The sequence below is a fragment of the Apteryx mantelli genome, chromosome 15 (assembly GCF_036417845.1).
Source record: "Apteryx mantelli isolate bAptMan1 chromosome 15, bAptMan1.hap1, whole genome shotgun sequence".
In the NCBI taxonomy this organism is placed as follows: domain Eukaryota; kingdom Metazoa; phylum Chordata; class Aves; order Apterygiformes; family Apterygidae; genus Apteryx; species Apteryx mantelli.
Window position 1 is genome coordinate 25,023,596 of NC_089992.1, and position 22,612 is coordinate 25,046,207.

Consider the following 22,612-nt stretch of genomic DNA (forward strand, 5'->3'; position numbering starts at 1 on the left):
AGGGGAGCTCCCACACCAGAGCTGAGCCTAGGGCTTTTTTCATAAAAGCTAAATCCTCCGAGAACATCCCTATAACACTTGAGCAGTAATTTCTTCCCTCGCCTGTGCCGGAATTGCTATCCATGCATCATCGGAGCTTTAGTACTACGCTTGAGCACGCGGCAGCCCTGCCAAAATGATCGGGGATTGATAACTGGGTCACAACGCATGAGTCTCTAAAGACACCTCTGCATGAGACATCACCGCAGGATAAAGCACTTTCGTGCAAAACCTAACCAGCGTTTTACCAGTTACCTTTATCTCCCTGGAAACCTGCGCAACAGCCCTGATTTATATCTGCTTTGTTAATAAAAACACATTGTACCAATAAAAGAGCTCTCACATGCCAAAAAGCAAGGCACGTTCAAAGCACACGTGCACTTAATCACGCAACCTAAAAGCAGTGCCTGCGAAACGCTGTTTTTACAACAGTAATCGTCTCTTCCAACTTCAAATGGAGCTGCTGGGATGCTGCAAGAGCGCGCCTGGCTCGAACTTTGCGCTGGCTCCTCCGGCCGCGCGACAGCATGCCCGGCCAGAAGGGAGCAAGGTGGAGGGGATCTGGAGAAAAGAAGTCATAAGAGGAGGGTGGGAAAGGAACGACACAACGCGGAGCCGGAGATGCTTGCGGTGTGGGGATCGGCAGTGTCGCGTTTGCTTAAAAGCCCGTAGCAAAGAGGCGCTTGCCTAGGCAAAGGCAGCGTGACGGGTTTTTGCAGCAATCGCGCAGTCCACCCTAGGCGTGTGGAAACCAAAATAAACGGCTGTAAAGGCCCCTTTTAACGCGCCCCGGGCGGGGTTTTCACTCGGGCGATGGTCCCTGCCCGGCCCTCGGGGCAACGCGGGAGCGGGGCGACGACGCTGCTTCGCCGCCCGCCCGGGGCTGAACCCGGCGAGCGCCACGTCCCGCCCGACCCCGAGGCCGGAGCGAGGCCTGCGGCGGCCGCAGGCGAAGCCGAGGCGCTGCTGTGCAGGGCTCCCGGGAGGGGGAACCCGCCGCGCCGCCGCCGCCCGCGGGCACCGGGGCGCCGCCCCGCCCCGCTCCGCCGGCGCCGCCCCCGGGGCAGGGCGCGGGGCGGGGGCTGCCATTTTGTGCGTGCCGGGGGGCGCCGCGGGGTGGGCGCCGCGCTGCCGTCCCGGGGCCGACATGGCCGCCGCGTCGCCTAGGCGACAGGCGCGCGGTCACGCGGGCGCTGCCATGGCGGCGCGGGCGCTGCTGGCGCTGGCGGCGGCGGCGGCGGCGGCGGCGCTGGGCCCGGCGGGCGCCGTGTGGCCGCAGCCGCAGGTGGAGCGCGCGGCGCCGAGCGGCGGCCGCTGCCGCCTGCTGCCGCGCCGCTTCGGCTTCGCCTACGCCGCCGCGTCGGCCGTGGGGCCGGGCTGCGCCGTGCTCGACCAGGCCTTCTGGCGCTACTGGGAGCTGCTCTTCGCCGGCGCCCGCTCGGAGGGTGAGGCGGCGGCGGGGCGGGGCGGGGGTCTCTGGGGCCGGGCGGCGGCGGGGCCCGGGTGAGGGACGGGGGCGGCAGCGCGGGCAGGGCCGCGCGGGCAACACGGGCTTCTGCCCTTTTAAAAAAAGGGGGGGGGGGGGAAAAACACCAAAACACAGAGTCTGTAAGCTCGCGGCTTGCGCAAACCGCCCGGCAGCGAGCTGGATCCCTGCGTGGTTATGGCTTAACCCGATAAGCTGACGCCCTACAGACCAAAGGTCCGGTGCTCCGAGCTCCGGCGCTGAGATATCGTTGAGGTGAAGTGTGGCAACAGCGTTTCTGCTCTGCTTAAAGCGCTTTCCTGAGATGTTTGATTTGTGTTGTCCGAGAGTGGCATTTTAGGTTTTTGCACCGTGCAAAAGCAGCGCTGGCCTGGGGGAGTTTGGGCTGAACATAGGAGCAGCAGGAGGCGCGCGGGCACAGTTGCGTGCGGGTGTTGAATAGTGTTGCGGCAGGTCCGGCCGCTTGTGGCGCGATGCTGCACATCGCATTGATGTGGTAACTGCCCCCAGAACGGGTCCGGTTCTGCCTCGGGCGAACAGGAACGTCCCTGTTATGGGCAAACGCTTGTCTGGGTTCCTCTGCGAGGAACGGGTGGCAGAAGGACGTTCCCTGGAGGCTGCCGTCAACAGCGTGCTTTCTTCCAGGCCTAGCCATGGATTTCACGTGACTGTCTACTCGCGGGAGCCGGGATGCACTGGCCCAACGATTAGATACTGAAATAACTCGTGGTGCCTCTGGTGTTGCCCCTCGTTCTCATTTGCGCCGTTAGGTCGGAGTCCTGGTCAGCTCGGGAGTACATCACTCCCTCATGCTCAGGAGCCTCAAGGTGCTTTGCAGGTGCTGGTGAATTAAAGAAACTGGTTCTTATAAAGCAACTTGCTCAAGTTTGTAACGATTCGAAATTTGAAAGCACAGCCCAGGCTGATGTTGAGCTTCAATGCTCAGCTCATGCTCCCTGTCTGAAAATTGTTATTTGTGAAAATCTTAGTTATTTGAATCCTACATACCGCTCTTTTTTTTCTTTTTTCTTTTCTTTCAGCTGGGGCAGATAGCTGAGCCTGTCTCCTGATGACTCAGTTGCTTGATTTGATTCTCACAGTAAAGGGCAGTGTTTCTGTGGTACATGCAGGGAAGCGCTTGCTTGTTTAAAGGAAAAAAATCTAGCCTTGTATGGCACAGGGAGTGCCGGTTATCTGGCATTCCTTTCAGGGAGTTACTGGGTCAATTTGCTGTTTCTCTTTTTATTTCACGTTATCTTCTTCAGGTCACATTTCAGTTCCCCAGTGGTTCATTTTGCTTCCTTTTCTTCCTCGTGACCGTGGCGAGAGCTGCTGGCAGTGTTGCAATTGCTCTGGCTGTGGTGCTTTCAGGAGTCATGGCCCTTCCTCTTTGTAGCAGTTGTCTGTGTGTCCAGTAGGATGTTTTGCACTAGGGAAGGACGGTCCTGTTGCCTCCTGCTCGTTTCTCGCAAACGGACACCTATGTTTGCTGGGGGTTGTTTTTGTCCAGGAGCACCTTTTTTTGTAAGGTGAGATATTAAGCATCCCGAGGTCCCACGGCCTTTCTGGCAAAGAGAGGTAGTGACTCTTGGGTTCATACTGGATTTTTCTATAGTGTAAGGTGAGGAAAAGCAAAAGCTTTGAGAGCCTGGGCTTGATTTGGGACAAGTCATAACTGTTTATTGCCTCTCGACTTCTTTATGATAGTGCCTGTGGTGTGTATAGGATGAAACGTAGTAAATTCCCTGGCTGCTTTCGCGGAGGCAAACATTGCGAACGTGGAGCCAGCACACGCTGACGCTTAATGCCTGCGTGGGTCTGCAGGCAGCCTGAGGCGCTGCATCTGAGAAATATGAAATGCTCCATTCATCAAAAAGAGCTAGTGATTCTGCTTCCTAATGTTTTAAACGTCAGCGTGAACTCTGTCGCTGCTGATCAAAGCAGGGAAGGGTGACGGCACTGGAAGCCACTCTGCTTCATCTCGAGTGTTTTGGGCTTTGATAAAGGCAAGCTTGAAACACTGAGAAGAACTGTTTGGCTTATTTTATTTCTTAAATCCAAGTCTTGTAAGTAGTAATAAAAAATAAATTTTGATAGCTGCAAAGACCCCTCTTGTTTCCTCTTGCTGCTAGGAACTAAGCTTAAAATGGCTGGTGTAATTATTCATGTTTTCCTGCTTCTGTCAGAGAGAAATATGACCCTCAAATCACTTGGAGCAATTTCCTGTGTTCACCAGATCAAGATCCGTGTGCATACTCAGCACTTCCCATACACCCTGCTTTATGTGGGACTCAGACTACACATGCTTAATTTTAGAGGTTTTTTTCCTCCTTGCCTTCCTTTTTTATCCCCATAAGTGACCAGTAATAAGAGGCAATGGAAATCCTGTATGGAAAGAAGTAGTTTCTGTTAATAGAGAAAATAAAGAAATAGCTTTCTTGCCATTTTAGAAAGCTGGTATGTCAATTCAACAAACCGGCACACTGATTGAGTTGCAGAGACTTAAGGGGACTTCAACATCTTTTCCCAACTTGTTGAAAGCATGCTAAGGCAGAGCTGGTCTGATCAGCTAGACTCTCAGCAGCATGAGTGCCCCGTGTTCCCAAACAAGGTCCCCAAATATTACTGTGCTGTTCCCTCTTGCCTTCTGGGGAGCAGCCTCATCTCGTGGGTGTTGGTTCTGGCTGGTGGCAGAACATGGAAGCATTGCAGTTGCGATTTGTGCCCTGAAAGCACATTTCTGAGAGTCCTTTCTTCTGCTGAGTGGAGGGTGGCAACCACTCTCCCAAGCGGGCTAATCCCCATGGCAGCTGTCGTTGGTGTTACATTGTGAGGGGCAGTTGCAAATTGCCAGGGTCTGAAAGTGTTTTAGAGATTTCTAGACTATGTCCAAACTCTGAGTTACTTTTGGACTTCTGGCATAAAATCAAAGACTAATTGAAGTTAGAAGAGACATATAGAGGTCTGTGGTCAACCACCTGCCCAAAAGTGGGCCAGCCTGGTTAGAGCCACCTTTGAAGCTGGATCAGGTTTCTCAGGGCTGTGTCCAGCTGAGTTTGTGGCCTCTCCAAGGATAGAGAACTGGGCCCCTGTTTCAGTGTTTGACCATCCTCAAGATGAAGGTTTTTTTTTTTTTTTTTTTTTTCCTTATTGCTGGTTGGAATTTCCCTTGCTGCTTCTCCCTTGTCTCCTATCCTTTAGCTGAGTGCCTCTGAGGAGGATTTGAGAGAGTGTGCCCCAGGACCCCATGTGAAGCTCAAGCCAGGACCTGTCATCCCTGATGTCTTATTGCCACTAGTGACTGTTGCTTTACTGTGTTTGTCTTCCAATCCGTGACAATAGCCATCACCTTGGTGTTGTTTACAACCATGAGCCTCAGCCGTTGGGTTTAATAGGTGATTAATTGCTGCCATGCTTGTCTACCTTGTCTTCTAAGCTTGGTACTGCTGGCACCTGCCTTCTCCTTAGTTAAGAAAGCTGTGAGGAATCATGTGCAGGTGACTCGGTTTTAGCACAGGCTTTCTTGGTAACTTTGTTCTGCTCTGCCTTCTGGTGGCTCCCCTTCCAGATCAGGACTGTCTGGAGCTCTTGCAAGCTGGGTTCATGCTGCTGATGGTTGCCATGCTCTCTGTATTGGATGGCTTGTGCTCGGTGGTGTCTCCCTGCACAGGTTTAGCAAGGGGTGCTATGATGGGACTGGTGTAATGGACTGTGCTCCGCAGTGCTTGACTTATTGCCGGGCAGCAATTTTCAGCAGCCTTGAGAGGAAGCAAGGACAGTCGATGCTTAATAGAAAATTGAGGAACGCCTTCACCTTGGAGACAGTCCTCCTAATCCTGACTCAGCCTTGGGAAGAGCAGAGCTGTGGCTGTTGTTCCGCTCCTGGAAACTGCTGCTTAAATCCCTCCACACTAACTCAAAAACTCCATTTGGGTGGCAGTGAGAGAGGAAGAGGCTAGGAAATGCTTGTCCCAAGAAGATTCCTAGGAAGGAAAAAAAAAAAAAAAAAAAAGAAAAGAGGATGTTTCCCATGTATCAATGTGTGACACGAGGTGCTGTCCCTGGTGAGCTGCCATCTCACCAAACATAGGGAGCAGGCCTTGCTGCTGTGCTCAGCATGCCAGTTTGCACCGCTGTGAAGTTGCCTTGGCTACCAGCTTGTCTATAACTGAACGGGAAACTTAAGACTGTGGAATATTTTTCCCTTCTGCCTTCTCTCCACAGAAGTTTTGCCATTCCTTCATGGAAATGTTTGTGGTTCCTGGCTCCTGCAAGCTTCAGAGCATGTGTTCCCTGTGTCTCACCCCAGTGCTGGCTGTGCCAGGGTCTTTCTGAAGATTGCTTGGTGTCTGACTTATGACCAGACTCACTCAAAGCTAAGCTTTTTAGTTTTCAGTGACCGTATTGAGCTGTTCCTGGGAGTGATGTGTCTTTGAGGGCTGTGGTGGTCTCGTGTGTACCTTGGCTGCGATCAGCAGGGTCTCTGCTCAGCTAACCTGTGCTCTTGCTGGTTGGAGACTGCCATGGGCTGACCTGCACTGCTCAGGAATGGCTCGACACCTCCCTTCGGCGTTGGGGGAGCTTCTCCCATGGACTCCAGTGAGGACTTGGGGCTGTGCAGCATTGTTGAAAGTGCTTCTTCAGGTAGGGAAGAGTGTCGAGAGCTCCTGCTTGGGATCCGAATGTGGCTGGGTTTATTCCTGTAGCTGCTGCACATGGGACCTACTCTGCAGAGTGCTGAAGTTGGTCGGGAACCTCTCTGTGCTGGGTTAGCTTTGGGAGGCCTTACAGTGACACCTAACTCAGCTCAACTTTGCAGTATGCTTGGATTCATTCTCCATCTTTTTTTGCTCTAGAAGATTTCTTTGCTTTTTTTGAGAAGTGCGGGTAGGATAGGAGAGCTCTTGGGTTTATGCTTTTTCTGCCCAAGCCAGGGAGAGTTTAGAAATATGAAGCTCTTCATCCCTCCTGGAGAAGACTTGGGTAGTTGGGGCTGTTGCTTAGAGCAGGGCCTGGTGTCACGGATGCCTTGGGAGCTGCTGCTAAACCAGGCTCTGATGTCTCTCCTTCTGTGGTGTGCTCCTTTAAGCTGCTGCCGGGAAGCCTGTCCTTGGGGCTTCCTCACCAGCAGACCTTCTCTGCACTGAAGGGTGGGATCTGTTCACGTGGTCATGGTTTCCTGTGTCAAAAGAAACCCCTACTGAATACCCTGGGACCTGCCCAGGGTCAAGGAAGAGGTGCCAGTTTCTGTTGTGTGTTTTAAAAGCTATGGCCAGGCCAAGTAGTTCTGCATCCCCATCACTAGCGGGGCCGGAAGGAAGGCAGCAGGCTCGGGAAGCCGGGAGAGAGCCAAGGGGGGTTAACGGCTGCGGTCTGTGTGTGTTGCAGGGAATGAGCAACCCTGGGGAAAGCCCTGCACCCAACTCCTGGTCTCTGTGGCCACTCCAGGCTGCGATGGGTTTCCCAGCCTGGACTCCAAGGAGAGCTGTAAGTATTGGGGTTTGGAGCGGGAGCGCAGATGTCTCTGTGCCCATCAGTTGGAACTGGTGCCATACAGCCCTTCGTGCTTCCCCCGAGGTGGGGGTATCCTTGCCGTATTGGTGAGAAACTGGGGACGGGAGGGAGTGACTTACCTGAGGATGCTGATAAGAAAGTGGGAGAGGCAAAATAAATAAGCCCCAGCTTTCTGGGATCCCAGGGACCAGTCCTCTATCAAAACTGCTGCCTGGTCCGGCTACAGCCCCGTAGCTGGGGCTGTCGTGCTCTGTCGCGGTGTGTGATGGAGTGTGGGCCCCAGTGCCTAGGCTGACCTGTCTCGTGCTGTGTTTCAGATAAGCTCTCCATCTCGGAGGACTCCTTGCTGCTGTCTGCGGATGCTGTCTGGGGAGCTCTCAGAGGTGAGGTGTGTTTGGCATTTGGGAGTAACAGAGCTTTGATGGACATTCCCGCTCTCCCTGCCCCTAAGCCTATGGGGACAGCTCTCTGTGCCTCTTTTCTGTAGACTCCCTGTTAATTGTGCTCTGTTCCTTTGGGGGAATCTGCTGAGAAAGTAACTGTGTGTTTTTTTTTTTTTTTTTTCCCCACAGGCCTGGAGACGTTCAGCCAGCTCGTTGGGCGAGACGAGGATGGCACGGTGAGTGGGAGGCTCGCGTGCAGGCAGGCTAACGTGAGCCCTCACAGTGATATGAGCCCTGACGTCGCCTCAAGGGGGCAAGCTGAGCTTTGGGGCAGTGAGCCAGCTCTCCCTAATGCTCTTGCCTTCAAGGGTACAGGCTAAGGATCACTGGGGGACTTGGGGGCTGGTGGGCTTCCAGCAGGGCAGCACAGCCCTGTCATGTCAAGGGCCACACAGTGATTCGTGAAGACAGAGTCCAGCCAGATCGCTGCCTTGTGAGCAGGTAAAGTGCTGTGGCTCTTTCTGCCTGGCTTACGCAGTGGGGTTGTGTGCTGGGCAGTGAGGATACCCCCCCTAGTCCTGCTGGCCCTGGGGCTGAAGAGGACCCTAATTCTCCCCTGTTAATGGCTGTGTTGCTTGGAGCCCTGCTCACTTCTTCCTCGTGCTCTCTGTGTGCAGTACTATGTCAACGAGACGGAGATTGTGGACTTCCCCCGCTTCCGTCACCGAGGCCTGTTGCTGGACACCTCTCGTCACTACCTGCCTCTGAAAGCCATCCTGCAAACACTGGTAGGGCACCTGGTGCTGCGAGGCCTGTGTCCTGCCCCGCTGACAGCCAGTCGAGCACTGTCTGGGAGACAGAGCGGGTTAGCCAGGAGTCCCTTTCTCTGGGATAGACGGGAACTCCCTGGGTGGCTGGGAGACCTTTCGCTTGTGTTGGTTCTTTCCAAAGATCACAGGAGCCATCTAGTGAGAGCCAGCCATACAGCTGGGCATGGGGCAGCCATCCACAGCTTGTCAAGGAAGAGCTTGTCAAACCTAGGTGTTTTGAAGAAAACTAGTCTGCGTGCCTCTAGATGAAGCAGCAGGGTTAGGTGGGATGGCAGCATGACCTCAATTCTTGTACACTGATCTGCATCACGGAAAAATGCTTCCATGCTGCAGGCCCTTCCTAGTGCAGTGCTCTGTGGCCATGCCTCTGTTTGTGCCCAGTGTAACTCACAGCTGCCTCAGGTGGGTGATTTTTCACTTCCCTTGGTTTGTGGGAGAAGGAAGAAAATCCTGAGGTATCTTAGATCCCTGCAACCCAGCTTACTTTCTGAAGCCAGATTGTTTCCAAGGCAAGGGAAATGCTAGCTTCTTCCCAGTCACATTAGACAAAAGTGGGCGGTGGTTCTGCACTCATCTCAAGCAGAATTAAACATCCAGGTCTCAATCACTGGCTTACTTATATGGAGAAACAGGAGTTTTATTGTCAGCAGGAGCACTGCTGGCCTTCTGCAGCTCTTTGCAGTGCTCACAGGTTTGACAGAGAGGTGTCTGAATGACTCCTGGAGCCCCGGGAGCATCTGGGGATGCTCTTTATATGTTTACCTTGTCCCTTTGGAGTGCAAGGACCTGGGGTCCCTCAGATCCTTTCTGCAACAGGCTGGCTGACCTTTCAGACAAGGCAGGGCATGTTCACCTTGTTCCTGCTCCTTCCTAGGATGTCATGGCTTACAACAAGTTCAATGTGTTTCACTGGCACATTGTGGATGACCCATCTTTCCCATACGAGAGCGTGACCTTCCCAGAGCTCAGCAGAAAGGTAACCCATCCGGTTCATTGTGCAGCTCCCTGCTGAACATGGGGAGTGCTATCACCCCTATGCCAAGGGAGCGAGGCGCTGTGACTTCTTGTGTTTCCCCAGGGAGCCTTCAATGCCATCACCCACGTGTACACAGCCAGTGACGTGAAGGCGGTGATCGAGTACGCCCGGCTCCGTGGCATCAGAGTAATCGCAGAGTTTGACACTCCTGGGCACACCCTTTCGTGGGGTCCAGGTAAGGAGCAGAACATGCCTGGGACCCCTGTTCAGGGGTGCGGGTGTTAGGAGAGCTGCAGTGGTGTCTGGGGGAGGAAGGGTCTCTGCAGCCTGGATCCCAGTAGCGGGCTGTGGACAGCTATGTCCCACAGGCAGGCTCGGGGAGGAGCAGGCCATCGGCTGGGGGAAATAGGGTCCAGTGGTCCAACTTCAGGAACAACATCCAAAGGGAAAATGTATCCATCTCTTCTTGGGTTCCAAGCTGGGTGCTTTTTTGGAACATTTGTTCTGCCAAAACTCAACCTCATGAGGTATAGCAAGGATCCTGGGTTTAACTGAGGGTGCGGCTGACCAAGCTTTCTCACTCTGTTCAGCTGGGCCCCCAGTCCTGATACATTGCTCCCTGCTTTAAGAACTGGGAGTACCTCCTCGTCCGTGTCTCACAGGAGGTGTGAGAAGCTCCAGAAAATGCTACTTTGTCTTCCTCTTTCCTTCCCCTCCCTCCACATGGCCCGCACTGGAGTACGCTCTGTGCATGTGGTCTCAGCCAAAACTGTGGCTGCCTCCCCTTCCCCGTCCACAGTGGGTGCACTGAACCGGGAGTGGGTGCTGGGGGCTGCACCGACATTGTCTTTTTCCCAACAGTTCTGTGTGCGGTTTCCCCTAGGAATCTTCATAAGGGAATAGGGCCATGGCTGGGATCACGTTTCTGCTGCTGTGGTTAGGCCTCATGCACTGCGCCCGGACCTTCTGTCCGTGGCAGGCACTGGGCCATGCTGGGGAGGGTCTGGGTGGCTATGCAGGGAGAGATGGGTGTGTTTAACCCCTTCCTCACTGTGCTGGGTTTGTTGTGACCCAGGTGCTCCAGGCCTCCTAACTCCCTGCTATTCGGGCAAGAATCTTTCTGGGACCTATGGGCCCATCAACCCCATCCTTAACAGCACCTACGAGTTTGTGACCAGGTTCTTTCAAGAGGTCAACGCTGTGTTCCCAGACTTCTTTCTTCACCTCGGTGGTGACGAGGTGGACTTCACATGCTGGTGAGTGATGCCCAGTCTGAAGTCAGTCTGGACAGGGCCTGGGGAAAGTGCAGATCACAAGATCCAGTTTAGCTGGGGAAGTGTCTGGGACTAGGGTCTGGAACAGGATCAGTGCTCTGTTGCCTTGGCACCAGGCATGTGCTTAGGGACGGATGACAAGTACCTGAAAGAACAGCCACCCAAAAAGATCGGGAGAGGCAGGGCGAGAGTGGACCGTTATTTGCATGTAAGAGGAGCCAGAGGGCTAGAAATTTAGCATGGGACCCCTGCATCCCACCCCATCAATCCTTGGCCATGCTCATCTGCAGATCTTTGGCCTCCTGCTTCATTAGGCAGAGAGAGAGCATGGAAAGCCTTGGCCATGTCTAATCTTACTCCAGTACTCTGGGATGCAGAGCTTTTATTCCCTTCTATCTCATACACAGGAAGTCGAATCCAAAAATCCGTGCCTTCATGCAGGAGATGGGATTTGGTGATGATTTCACAAAACTAGAGTCGTTCTACATCCAGCGGTAAGGATGGCTGTGTCTGGGGCCTGTAGCTGCAGTATATGACCTACGCAAATGTCTTCTGTGGTCCTGGGGACCCTGTATCTCCTTTGCAAGAGCACACACCTTTGGGCATGGCTCCCTGACCCCAAAGGGAATAGCCTGGCCACATTTTGTTGGGAGACCAGACCATGAGGCCTGGGCCTGAAGGGAGCCCTGTGAGGGTCCAGACTTTCTCCCTTACCCTTCTTCAGAAGCACTTTTATGTCTTGCTGTGGGTGTTGGAAAAATCGGTGCTTCTGCTTTGGCTGTATGCAACTGGCAAAAAGAGGGGACTGTAGCTGGGAGTATCCAAAACTCAGTACTGTTTCTGCTCCAGGCTTTTGGACATCATCTCTTCCTTTGGCAAGGGTTACGTGGTGTGGCAGGAGGTGTTTGACAATGGAGTGAAGGTGAGAGCTGCCTGCTTTCCCTAAAAGGATTCCCTGTGCTTGGGCAAGCAGTGCCAGTGCCCTGGCCGGACTCTCTGGTGTGCTCTGGGGGTGCTGTGCTGGTGCTGGTGGGAGATACCCTGATAGGGGATTGAGGCTGGTCTTGACACAGTGCTGGCGAGAGCCCTCTGCCCTCATGGTGGCTTTGTCCAGCTGCTGTCAACAGGCTCTTTCCTCCAAGTTCTTGTATATGTAGCTGCAAGAGGCAGGTTTTAACCCTGCTTGGGGTGTGCTCTGCAAATGGACTTATCCCTTCCTAAGAGCAGCAGCGGTTACTTGCTGGGTCTGCTCCCAGTCTCTCTCAGCAAGTTCATGCTGGTGTCACTTGAGCCAAGTGCTATCCCGCTGTTAAAGCCTCCCTGTCTGGCCAGGAAGGCACCCGAGGAGCTGCTGGCTTTTGCCAGCTCAGTTTTCTCCGTTTGAGTTCTGCCATTCAGGTGGCTTCTGGGAGCTGCAGGTTTGTGAAGGAGGCCTTGGGCTGGGGCTGGAACACATCAGAGATGCAGGATTTGTGCTGCCCCTGCGACCATAGTGACCTTGCACTGGTCCGTGGCTTTTGTCCTTGCTGCGGGGTAGGAAAGTGCTCTTCTCCCTTCCTATAAGTGCAGCCCTGAGGGCGGAGGAGACTCCACCGCTTCCTGTGGACCATGCATAGCTCTAGCTCCCACTATTGCCATAACCAGTCCTGGGCTGTTTCTGGGGCAGGACCCTGGGCAGAGTGGCGGGAGGTGGGTGTTCGGGAGAGGCATTACACAGCAGAGGTGTGGATGGTTTGGGGACACTGCTTGTGAGGGGAGGTGGTGCTCTCAGTTGCTGCACTGATTCTGTGCACGGGGTTCACACGTGTGTGCTGTGGGACCAGGTGAGGCCAGATACAATCGTCCACGTATGGAAGGAGAACGCCACGCCATACATGCAGGAGATGGCGCAAGTCACCAAGGCTGGCTACAGGGCTCTGCTCTCTGCTCCCTGGTACCTCAACCACATCTCCTATGGGCAGGACTGGATGGAGGCCTACCAGGTGGAGCCCTTGAAGTTCGAAGGTGCGTTCCTTGTGTCAGGTTCCCTTATGGCAGCTGACTTGCCTCTTGGAGGTAGTGCCAGGGCTTGCTCTCTTGCTAATCTGTTTTCGCTGCTGATGTGAAGGTGCTTGAGTGGCCCTGTCACTGCTATAGTCTCCATAGCTGAGCCAGCTCACTGCTGTTACAGGCGCCTCTGTGGGCAGAGCAGTAAATCACATGTTCTTTTATGATGCCTGGTCCTCTGAATGGTGTCTCCTTTGGCAGGCAGCCCTGAGCAGAAGGATCGAGTGATCGGCGGAGAGGCCTGCATGTGGGGCGAATATGTGGATGTCACTAACCTGACCCCCAGGCTCTGGTAAGAGAAGTCCTGAGGAGGTTAGCTTGAGTCATGTGGGCAGGGCTCAGACCTGTTTCCTTCACCACTGAGTTACGTGCACCAAATTCTGGCAGTTTGATCTCCTAATGGTACTTGACTCTGTCCCTTGACAACATGTCTGTGGTAGCAGGAGCTTCACTGCGGCTTAAACTAGGGTTTGTGGCTGCCTGTAAGACTGAAACAGACCCCTATAGAACCTGCTGCTGCAACCAGTACATGTTTAATCCTGGTCTCTGTCCTGTCATCTGGATGCATCCTGATCTGCATGTGTCTGGGAATGGATCTTTCCATACGAAGAAGCCATGTGCTTTATGCTGGAGGACTTGGGGCAGGAACCGGGCACCTGCATTTCTCCAGGCCTCCCTGCATTTTGACTGGAAGGGGTCTCCTTTCCCTCCCCACTGTTGTCTAAGGGTGAACTATCCTCTGAATGTGAACTACGCTCTCTCTGAGTCTGTGGATTTTGAGCCAGTTGCTCTCAGAGCCGGGCCTATGCTCAGGCTGGCTGTGTTCATGGTCCTGCTCACAGTAAACGCAGCCACGTCTGGGTGTGGTGGTGCCGTTACCATCAGGGAAAGCTGCCTGGGCCTTGTGGATAATGGAGTCCATCTTCCCTGAATTTACACCTGCATCTCTAGAAGCAGCTCCAGGTCTTAAATCAGAGCAAAGCCTCTGGGAGCTCAGAGGTCTCTGCGAGAAGCTTTCTCACTCTTCTCTGAGCTGAGTGCCTCTGTCCCTCGTTCCTTCCAGGCCGAGAGCTGGGGCTGTAGCTGAGCGACTTTGGAGTAATGCGACAGTGAGGAACCTGCAAGATGCATACGTGCGGCTGGCCAACTTCCGCTGCGAGCTCCTCAGGTAACCGTCCCTCTTGCAGGGAGCTTGAAGAGGTGCCAGCTCAGGGGGACGGTGCAAAAGACACGATCTCTGACGTTCAGCTCTAGTGAGACCCTGGGGACGGCAGTGAGGGTAACGGTGTGGGATGTGAGGGTGAGGTGGGCTTTCCTAGGGTGAAGTGACCCTTGTTCTTATTGAAACTCCCAGGCGTTTCTCATGCCTGTGAGCGGGCAGAGCTTGCTTTGTGCAGTGCTGGAAGAGGGCCCCTGCCGTGCGCGTGAGCTGATGGCCGTGCTGAGCAGAGGGTTTGTGATGGGGAAGGGGCACCCGTCAGAGCCGCTGCCTCTCCTGCAGCACCAGGCTCTGCTCTGTGACCCTTGCTGTTCCTGCAAGCAGCAACCAGACTCTGCCTCCCCTGCCTCTATAGGGGGAACTGCCCTTATGCCTTGCTTCCATAAGTGAGCAAAAAAACTGCAATCTGTGAGTGCAGGATGAAAAGCGCTCCCTTCTTGAGCACGTCACATCTGAAATTGGGTGCTGATGGCTAACTTGTGCTCCTCTAACTACTCAGAGCCTAACCACGGCCTCTGTTGGTGCCCCCTCTGTAACGCCTCTGTCTTTGCTGTGTTCCAGGCGTGGCATCCAGGCTCAGCCACTCTTCACAGGATACTGTGATCATGAATTCAGTGGATTTTGAATGGAGAGTCCTGCTGCCTTCATCCTCTGCGTGCAGGAGGAATCATCTCTCTCTCTCTCTCTCTCTCTCTCTCTCTTCCTCCCTCCAAAGCTGCTGGCATGTTAAAGGGACTTCCCTACATTTGCTCTTGTCTTGTTGCAATGAGCAATTTTTTATTTGATTGTGCACTCTTTGCCTCTTTTTCTATTCTTATTAGTTCTTTTAAAGCTATAAAGAAATGACCCCAAAGAGAAAAGGTGCCTTTTCATGCTCTGTTGGGGCTTGGCAGACTGTGCCAGGATTTTCGCTGTCAGATCAGCTTGCTGTCGGAGATGGGCAGGCCTCACTCTGGAGCGGGCCCGTTCCAGCGATGCCAGTGGAAGAATATCCTGCTGCACCTCATCCCCGTGGCTCTGGAGCTGAACGCGTGCGTCTCGGGGACTGCAGCCCCACAGTGCCAAGCTCCAGGTTGCTTTTTCGGGTGGATTTCCCCCTCCCTCCAAGCAGAGCTGCAGACCCTGCCTTGCCTGTGTGCTGAGTACACTACTGCAGGTATAGTAGACTACTTCTCCTTCCTCTGGCCCAGCTCTTGGGTCAGGGCTTGGGGTTAGGACCAGCCCTGCCGTGCCAGCTACTGCTGCTGTTGTAGGCAGCCAGGCTGTCTGGCCTGCTGGCTGTCTGCTCTGCTGGATAAATTGTTTCATCCCTGCCAATATCACAGACTTCATCCCCGCTGAGGGAAAGTTAGTCCCTAGTCACACAGCAACGTGTGCGCGGGGGAAAGGCTAGTCTTGCAGGCCAAGGTTAGCTGTGGACTCCCCTGGGGTTTTTGCCTTGACCCCAACTGTTCCCCGCTGACAAAGCACCATACCTATGCCGGGATGTCACTGTGCAGAACAACCCACCTTGGTTTTCCTTCTGTGGCCCTGCCTTTTGTGTAGGAGGTCTTGCCCTCCATATGCCAGCGGTCCATGTCGCCTGTTGGTTCCTGTCCGTGTCTCTGTCTCTTCTCCCCCTGCTTCCCCGAGTGCTCTGGCTGTGTCCGGGCAGGAGGCTTGCCTTCAAGCCACCATCTCTGCTGCCCTAAACCCTGTCTGCTGCCGCCTCCTTCTCTGGCTTCTTTTGAGAAGAGATCCTGAAGCCCCTTGGAGGAGCCTCCCAAACCTGCTGTGCCGCAGCAGGGAAGCTGCATCTGTGGATGTTATCAAGTCACCGCTTGGCCCCTCCATCACCCGTCACCCCCTGCTCAGCACACAGCCAACTTACCCATCCTCCCGCTGCTGCTCTGTCCTCAGGTGGGCTCCACTTCAGTTCTCCTGCATCCGAGTGGGTGGAGAGTAGGTTCCTTGGAGAAGAGACTGGTGTTGCTGCATTGCTGGTCTGATGAGCTGGGGCAGTCTTGGTTCTTGTCCTCTGATGGTCGGGGTTGCCCTACTGGATACCCAGTTCAGCCCCAGTGCAGGGATTGCTCAGGGAGAGATCTTGTACAACAGGCATGTTGTGTGCGTGTCTGGGTGTTAAATGAGCGTGAGATCTGCTGTTAGCTCTCCGTTACGGCTGGAAAATTTTTACTATTGTTAATTTTGAATTAAAAATGTTAATAAAATGGCAAATTGTGGATTTCTTTACCCTCCTGCAACGGGATGCCCAAACAGTACTTGTTCGAAGTGATATGCAAAAACCACTTCAGTTTTAATTTGAAAGAAATGTGGAGCCCAGCCACAGTGGAGCAGGGAAGCTTAGCTGATTGCCGAATTTAGGGGCAAGAGGGACTTTTTCCCCCCCCCCCCCCCTCCATCAGAGGGGCTAGGAGTATAGTGGGATGGAAGAAGCTGTCTTCCTGTGCGCTGTTTCCTAAGTGGAAAAGCTCCTTGGCTTCCTCCAAGTTTCTATGGGAAACTCGCAGTGTCCTTTTTCTCTGTGCTTGTCGGTGCTGTCCTGGCCTTGGGTTCCGGGGGGGACGTTGAAGGAGAAGGTGGAGGGAAGCCTGCTCTAGGCATTTAAACCTCTCGCCTGCTCCGGGGGTTGCAATGCCTGGTGCTTCTGCTGTGCTTTCAGCGAGAAGCCCAGTGTAGACCAGTCGAGGTACACTGGAAGTTAGGCTAACTGGACCAAGCCAGGATTGCCAGTCTACCCGCCTGTCGCTCCTGGCGGGTTTGTTTCCCTTAAATTGAGTAACATGAAAGACACAAATAATAATAGCTGCTTCATTGTGCTGGGGCTTGATGTGCTGTCAAGTCCTAAAGAGCTCCAAAAGGATGGTATAATTAGAGCTCCTGGTTCCATATGAGATTTTTCCTTGGTAAATGCTGATCCGTTGAAACTTTGCAGAAGTGTCTCGTCCCCGCGAGACTGTTGAGGACAGGTTTTCGTGCTCTGAAACATGTTTCTGGTCGGAACAGGGGTGGCCAGCAGCTCCCTCCATGCCGAGGCCACCTGCCTGCACCTCGGCACTTAAACTTGAGCCCGCTCATGCAAGTGCGTGTCCTGATTCCTGGCTGGAGCGGATGCATTTTCGGGGTTGGCTTTGGAAATGCCGCAGCTCCATGTTGTCCTACAGCACCAGAGGAACAAATGCCAGCAGAGCGGAGGCCTTTCTTCTGACCCCTGCTGGTATCCTCCAGTGTTTTAGACTTCATAAAACATTGATTTAAGAGCCACTGAAGCTGGCGAAGGTTTAAGTAAATGTACAAAAGGTAGTAGGTGCGATGGGGAATGTTTTTCCAAAGAAACTGTATGTGATAACTGCAACTCCGTAGCTGCTCAAATACACTGAGAGGGTTGACGGGTGTCTACGTCCCTCCTGCTGCTGCAAGTAGAGCTGCTGCCACCGGCTTCTTCCTCATCCATAGCCATGATAGGAGCCAACCGCGGTACGTGAAGGGCATGTTCACGACTCGGGGTAAGCAATCGCAGCAAAGGTGTCCTGGCCACCTTCCTTTGGAGACGCTTGAGCATCTGCTTTGTTGATGCTCGTGGCTGTGGGTTCACAGCTGCTTCTGTCTACCTCCTGCTACAGCTACACCATTGCCGTGGGGAAGGACGGCCGAGCGCTGCCTGTTCCTCCAGGGGTCCAAATTGCCCCGGCCCAGCAGGAGCAGGCAGTGGCTGTGCACCAAAGCCGCGGTGCCTGTGCTGAGCCCCGTTGCAGCCGGGGAGGGAGGCAGGGTGGGCAGGGGCGACAGGCGCCCCTTGCCTGCGGGCGTCGCGGCCGCGCTGTGGGCAGGAGGCAGCGGGGGCCTGGCAGAGCGGGGGGCTCCCCCGTCCTGCTGCCGGCGTGCAGCAGCGTGGGCTCCGAGGGGGCGGCAGGCACCGAGGAAGGGCGTTATCATCCCGTCCTATTTTTAAAGGCGCCGCTGTTTTTCCCCGTGCGGTGAAAGTCGGTACCTTCCCCAGGTGCCTTTGCTGCAGCGGGGAGCTGCCGCCGTGGGCAGGGGGGAGCTGCGGGCCCCGGGGAGGTTGCTCTGCTCCCCGGCGTCACCCAGCCAAGGGGGGGCGGGTTGGGGTCACCCGGACCCTGGGGGGGCTGAGCTGGCCCCGGCGGCCGGAGCTGCGGAGGGGAAGGACCCGGGGCCGTGGCCGCGCTCCCCTTCCCGCGACGGGAAGGAGATGGGGTCCAAAGGGGGCTTCGACACCCCGCGCGCGAGGGTCCCCGGCGCCGCTGGGAGAGGGCTAGCGGGTGCCAGATGGGCTTAGTCACCGCCGCGGCGGCTGGTGAGGAGGAGGAGGAGGAGGAGAGTGCCGGCGTGCCGCCCGGCTGTGTTGTGCTCCGGCCGTGCGCCCGCCAGGCAGGGGGAACAGCAGCGCTGCGGGAAGCGAACGCCGCTGACCCGAGGCTGCGGAGCTGGTGGCGTTGGCCACACGCTGGGCTGCCCGTTGCTGCCGGGAGTGGCTTTCCGCTGCAGCGCCGGCCGGGAAGGGGGATCCGCTGCCCGCCGGCCTCAGCCGTGAGCCGCAGCAGCGCTCGGCACGTGGCAGCGAGCGGGTCCTGGGGGCTCCACCTCCGCCTGCCGGCGGCCCCCGAAAAACTAAGGGGCTTCGGGGCCCGGGCCGGGCTGGCGGGTTCCTGTTAAAAGCTGCCTGATGAACCGCGTCGGGGCGTCATTTCGGCATCGCTTTGCACGCGCTGTCCCTCCGCTGTTCAGGCTCCGTTACCGATTCCCGCTCCGTCCATCCGTCTGTCTGCCCCGGAAGGACGATGTATCCGGGCAGCACGGGCAGTGTGGCCGCGGCAGCTCGGGGGCGACTCCAGGGTCACCGCCGCCGGCCCGTGGTGGCCGCGCCGGCCCTGGGGCGAGAGGGGCTGGTGACCGAGCCCAGCTGCACTGCCGGACCCACGGGAGCTCAGCGCTGGCGCGGCGCTAACCGGAGCGAATCTCCTTCCAGTTGACCTTTAAGTATCAGATAATTTATCGTGTGTTTACCCACAGTGACACTAGATCCCTGCTGGGGATTTAATTACTAACCCAGATTGTTTCCATAAAGCTGCGGGGAGGCAATTACGAGGTGATATTTATGACGGGGCGTAAATGGCGCCTTCCTTCCCCTCCGCCCTCCCCGGTTCAGCCCCCATGGACACCGCCACCTTGGGCCCCGTGGGCAGCTCCGGAGGCGCTCGCGGGCGAGACGAGCGCCGCCGTGCTCCCTCCGCAGCGCCCGGGCTCTGCGCGCCCGCCGCGGCCGGCCTTCGGGCATCGCCTCGGAGGCGGCTGCTCCCACCGGCACCCGGCTCCCGCGGTGAATCCGCCGGGCTCACCGAACGCGTGGCGAGCCGGAGCCTCCTGTCCTTGCGACATGTTTGATTCCTTCAAGAACATCTATTTTTAAACTTGTATTTGTCATGTAAAACTTGCCAGGGATAATACAAGAACATACAGTATGTGAATCACTCAGGGCCAACGGGTTTAAAAATAAACCGAGGCATCGTTAAAGAACATCATATGCCTCCTGCGAAGCGCGCGGAGACGTGCTATTTAGGCATAATTACGCTCTGCTCACACGCTGCTGCGCCTGCCGCTTCCCCGGCGCCCGCCGAAGGAGGCCCTTCGGAGGCAGGGCCGCCGCTTCCGGAGGGCCCCGGCGCCCGCCGCATGCCCCGGCCCCGATCGACCCCTGCACGGCGCGAGCCCGGGTCACTGGAGCCTGCCGAAAGGTTAATTGCTCCGTTAACTGGCGCCGCCGGTGATTAATCGCCGCCGTCAAGGAACGGCGAGCTTCGCGCCCGGCGGGACGTGTCGCATCGTGGCCGCTTGCCGGAGAAGCACCGGGAATAGCTCGCGCCTGCCTGCCGCCCGCCGGCGCGCCGGGCCCCCGCGGGAGAGGCGTTTCCCCGGTTGCGGGTTTTCCGAACCCTTTGGGGGCTCTTTCCAAGGCGAGCCGAGCTCGCCGTTCGGCAGAACGGGCTCAGCCGACTGTTTATAGCTCCTAAAAGGCCCATGGGAAAACGAATCCATATCTCCTTAACCCCGGCGTGAAATCCAGCACCATCCGTCACGGCAAAGTGCTCCTCTCCGCTAATGCATTTATTAATTACTGGCGAGGAAGCCGCGCTGCCCCGTGCCCCCACAGCGGCTCGCGGGACCTGCCGGCGGAGGGGGCACCGGGGCCGGCGGACGCAGCCAGGCCCCCGTCCCGGAGCCGCGGCCGGAGCCTCCCGGGAGGAGGCAACAGGCAGAGGTCGGTAGCGGTGCGATGAGTTGCAGCGGTCTCAGCTCCGGGGCGGCGGGCGGCCAACTCCAGCCCCCAGCTCCGGGGACGCTGCGCCTCGGCCACCGCTCTGCCCCGGCAGACGGGGAAACTGAGGCACGGGCCGGCGGGGCAGAGCAGCACCACCGCGGCCCCCGGCCGAGCTCTCCTCCGCGCTCCTGCCGGGCCTTCGGCAGCCGCCGGCCGGCGCACGTGCGGGCCGAGGCACGCGCGCCCCGGAGAGGAAGGAACAGCCGATGCAGATTAAAAAAAGGAAGGGGGGGGGGGAGAAGATGACAATGTTTATACAAAACCTCATATGTCAAAAACGAGATTAAAAAAGTAATTACCAAAGTCTGGAATGAAGGACAAATGTATTTCTTCGCGCAACAAGCGGCAGGAATCAATAATTCCCAGCTCGGGTTAAGATGATAAAAGATAAGTGCGTTTTGCCTTTGGGTTGCGTTGTGAATTAAATGGCGCTTCCCGCCGTAGGAATTAATTCCCATTTGCCGCACAAAGCCGTCGGCCACCGCCTGCGAATGCGGACAGGTCGGGCCGAGGCGGCGCGAGGGGTCTGTGAGCGCCCGGCGTGCGCCGGCAGCTGCCCCGGGGCTCCGGCCTCGGGCTGCCCCGCGCCGGGAGGGAGCCTCCGTGCCCGGTGCCGGCTGGGGAGCCGAGCGCTTAATTAAGCGGCTCGTCAGGCATTAAGCTTGCGGGGACTCTTTGGAGGTGGCGTGTTAGGTCTAATTAAAGATTTTTTTTTCCAGGCTGCGTTCTCGTTTCAGGCACCTGCGCTGCAGTTCCTTGGGCCAGTGCGGCCGCCAGCCAAGGTAGTGGTGCCGCGGTGTCCGTTCCTCCGGCCACAGACAGGGCACGGCCCCGGGACAGCCCTCACCGTGGCCCCAGGGAGCCCGATGGCCAGGCCCCAGCTCTGGGCATCTCTGGCCGCTGGCAGCCTGGGTATCACCGCATTGGAGCTGTGCTGAGGAAGGGTGGGGTGTTAACTCTGAAACCTACTGAGGGTGGTAAGGGCTCAGCTGCTGTGCTGGAGAGTGGGAAAGGACGTTCAGGCTGTGCGCACTGAGCAGGGCACAGCCGGGTGGTGGGAGAGTGGCACGGAGCAGCTCCGCACGAGTCAGGACCCTCCGCACCTCGGTTTCCCCAGCGCCAGGGGGAAGCCTGGGGAGACAGGGCCCCCTGGGGCTTGCATGGTGCCGGGGTCAGAGGAACCTGATGCCGACCCACGCCAGTCCCGGACCTTTTCCCTGCGGGAGCTGGTGCTGCCTGGAGGACCATGGCCTGGGATCAGCGTCTTTGCCACGAGTCCGTCCCCATCCTGCTCCGTGCCTCTGACTTTCCCCCGGCACCGAGCGCGAACGCGCTCCCCCAGCTTACTGCGGCTGGCCCGTACCGTCTGCGGCGGCACACGAACCGCCACCGCCGGGGTTACGGAGAGGCCCCGTGCTCGGCCGCGGCGATCCCCCACCCCGCGTGGCGGTCCCAAAAGTGGAGGCGTCCCTCGCCGCCGAGCTGCCGCCTCCGTCGGGGCCACCGGGGCCACGACTGGCCAGGCCCCGCGGCCGCTCGCCGAGGCGCCGGCTCCTGCTGCAGAGCGCGGCGCTCGTAATTAAATTCCTAATTATCTGTTTGCTTGTTAATTAGGATTGTCAGGCTCACCGGCAGCGGGGCGCGACGCGAGGCAGCTCCCCGGGGACGAGGACGAGGACGGGGCCGGGGCCGGCTTGCTGCCCGCGGCCTCGCTGCCGGGCCGGGGCAGGGCCCGGGCCGGGTGTGCTTGGGGGGGACGAGCGGCAGCTCCTCGGCCCGGCCCCGTGAGCCCTCCGCTCCCCCGCGGGCGCTGGGGCTGTGAGGAGTTTGTCGAGGCTCAGCCCGCGCCCCCGCAGCCGCAGGCCCCCGCGCCGCGGTTTCCCTGGCTGGGGCAGGCGGTGCGGGGCCGGTCCCTGCTGGCGCCCTGGGGGTGTCCGGGGGGGCAGCCCGGGGCAGGGTGGCCGTCGGGCTGCCTGGGGGCAAAGGGGGGCTGGGGGCAGCATGGAGGTGCGGGGGTGGCATGGGGGTGCTGGGGGTGCTGGGGGTGGCCAGGGCATGGCCTGGGGGTGCTGGGGGGAGGCTGGAGGGCAGAGGGCATGATGGCCCGGGGGTGCTGGGGGGTGGCCGGGGTGTATCATGGGGTGCTGGGGGGCAGCAGGGCTGATGGGGATGAGGAGGGGGCTGGTGGGGGTGAAGGGAGTCAAGGGGGGCAGCAGGGGGGTGAAGGGGTGGGAAGAGATGGGGGCAATGAGGAGGTGATGGGGGCGATGGGGGTGTCGGGGCGATGGGGTGAAGGGGGCGATGGGGGGCAACAGGGTGGAAGGGAAGTGATGGGCAGCGATGGGGGCGATGGAGACGGTTGGGGCGACGGGGGGTGATGGAGGCGATGGGGGGTGATGGAGGTGATGTGGGGCAATGGGGGGTGATGGGGGGCAATGGGGGGGATGGGGGCGTTGGGGGTGATGGGGGGTGATGGGGGAGAGGGGGGGTGATGGGGGGTGATGT

The 22,612-nt window shown here is 57.3% G+C and overlaps 1 protein-coding gene across 1 annotated transcript; it reads left to right on the plus strand.

The window, feature by feature from the left end:
* The first annotated feature begins 1,166 nt into the window (after window positions 1-1,166).
* On the plus strand, window positions 1,167-15,984 carry HEXA (hexosaminidase subunit alpha). The gene is made up of 14 exons (XM_067305199.1): window positions 1,167-1,484; window positions 6,914-7,012; window positions 7,357-7,422; window positions 7,612-7,658; window positions 8,100-8,210; window positions 9,127-9,228; window positions 9,331-9,463; window positions 10,304-10,484; window positions 10,910-10,996; window positions 11,352-11,424; window positions 12,326-12,506; window positions 12,750-12,840; window positions 13,612-13,716; window positions 14,329-15,984. The coding sequence occupies exons 1-14, from the start codon at window positions 1,187-1,189 to the stop codon at window positions 14,390-14,392; spliced, it is 1,638 nt and encodes a 545-aa protein (XP_067161300.1). The 5' UTR covers window positions 1,167-1,186; the 3' UTR covers window positions 14,393-15,984.
* Window positions 15,985-22,612: the final 6,628 nt, after the last annotated feature.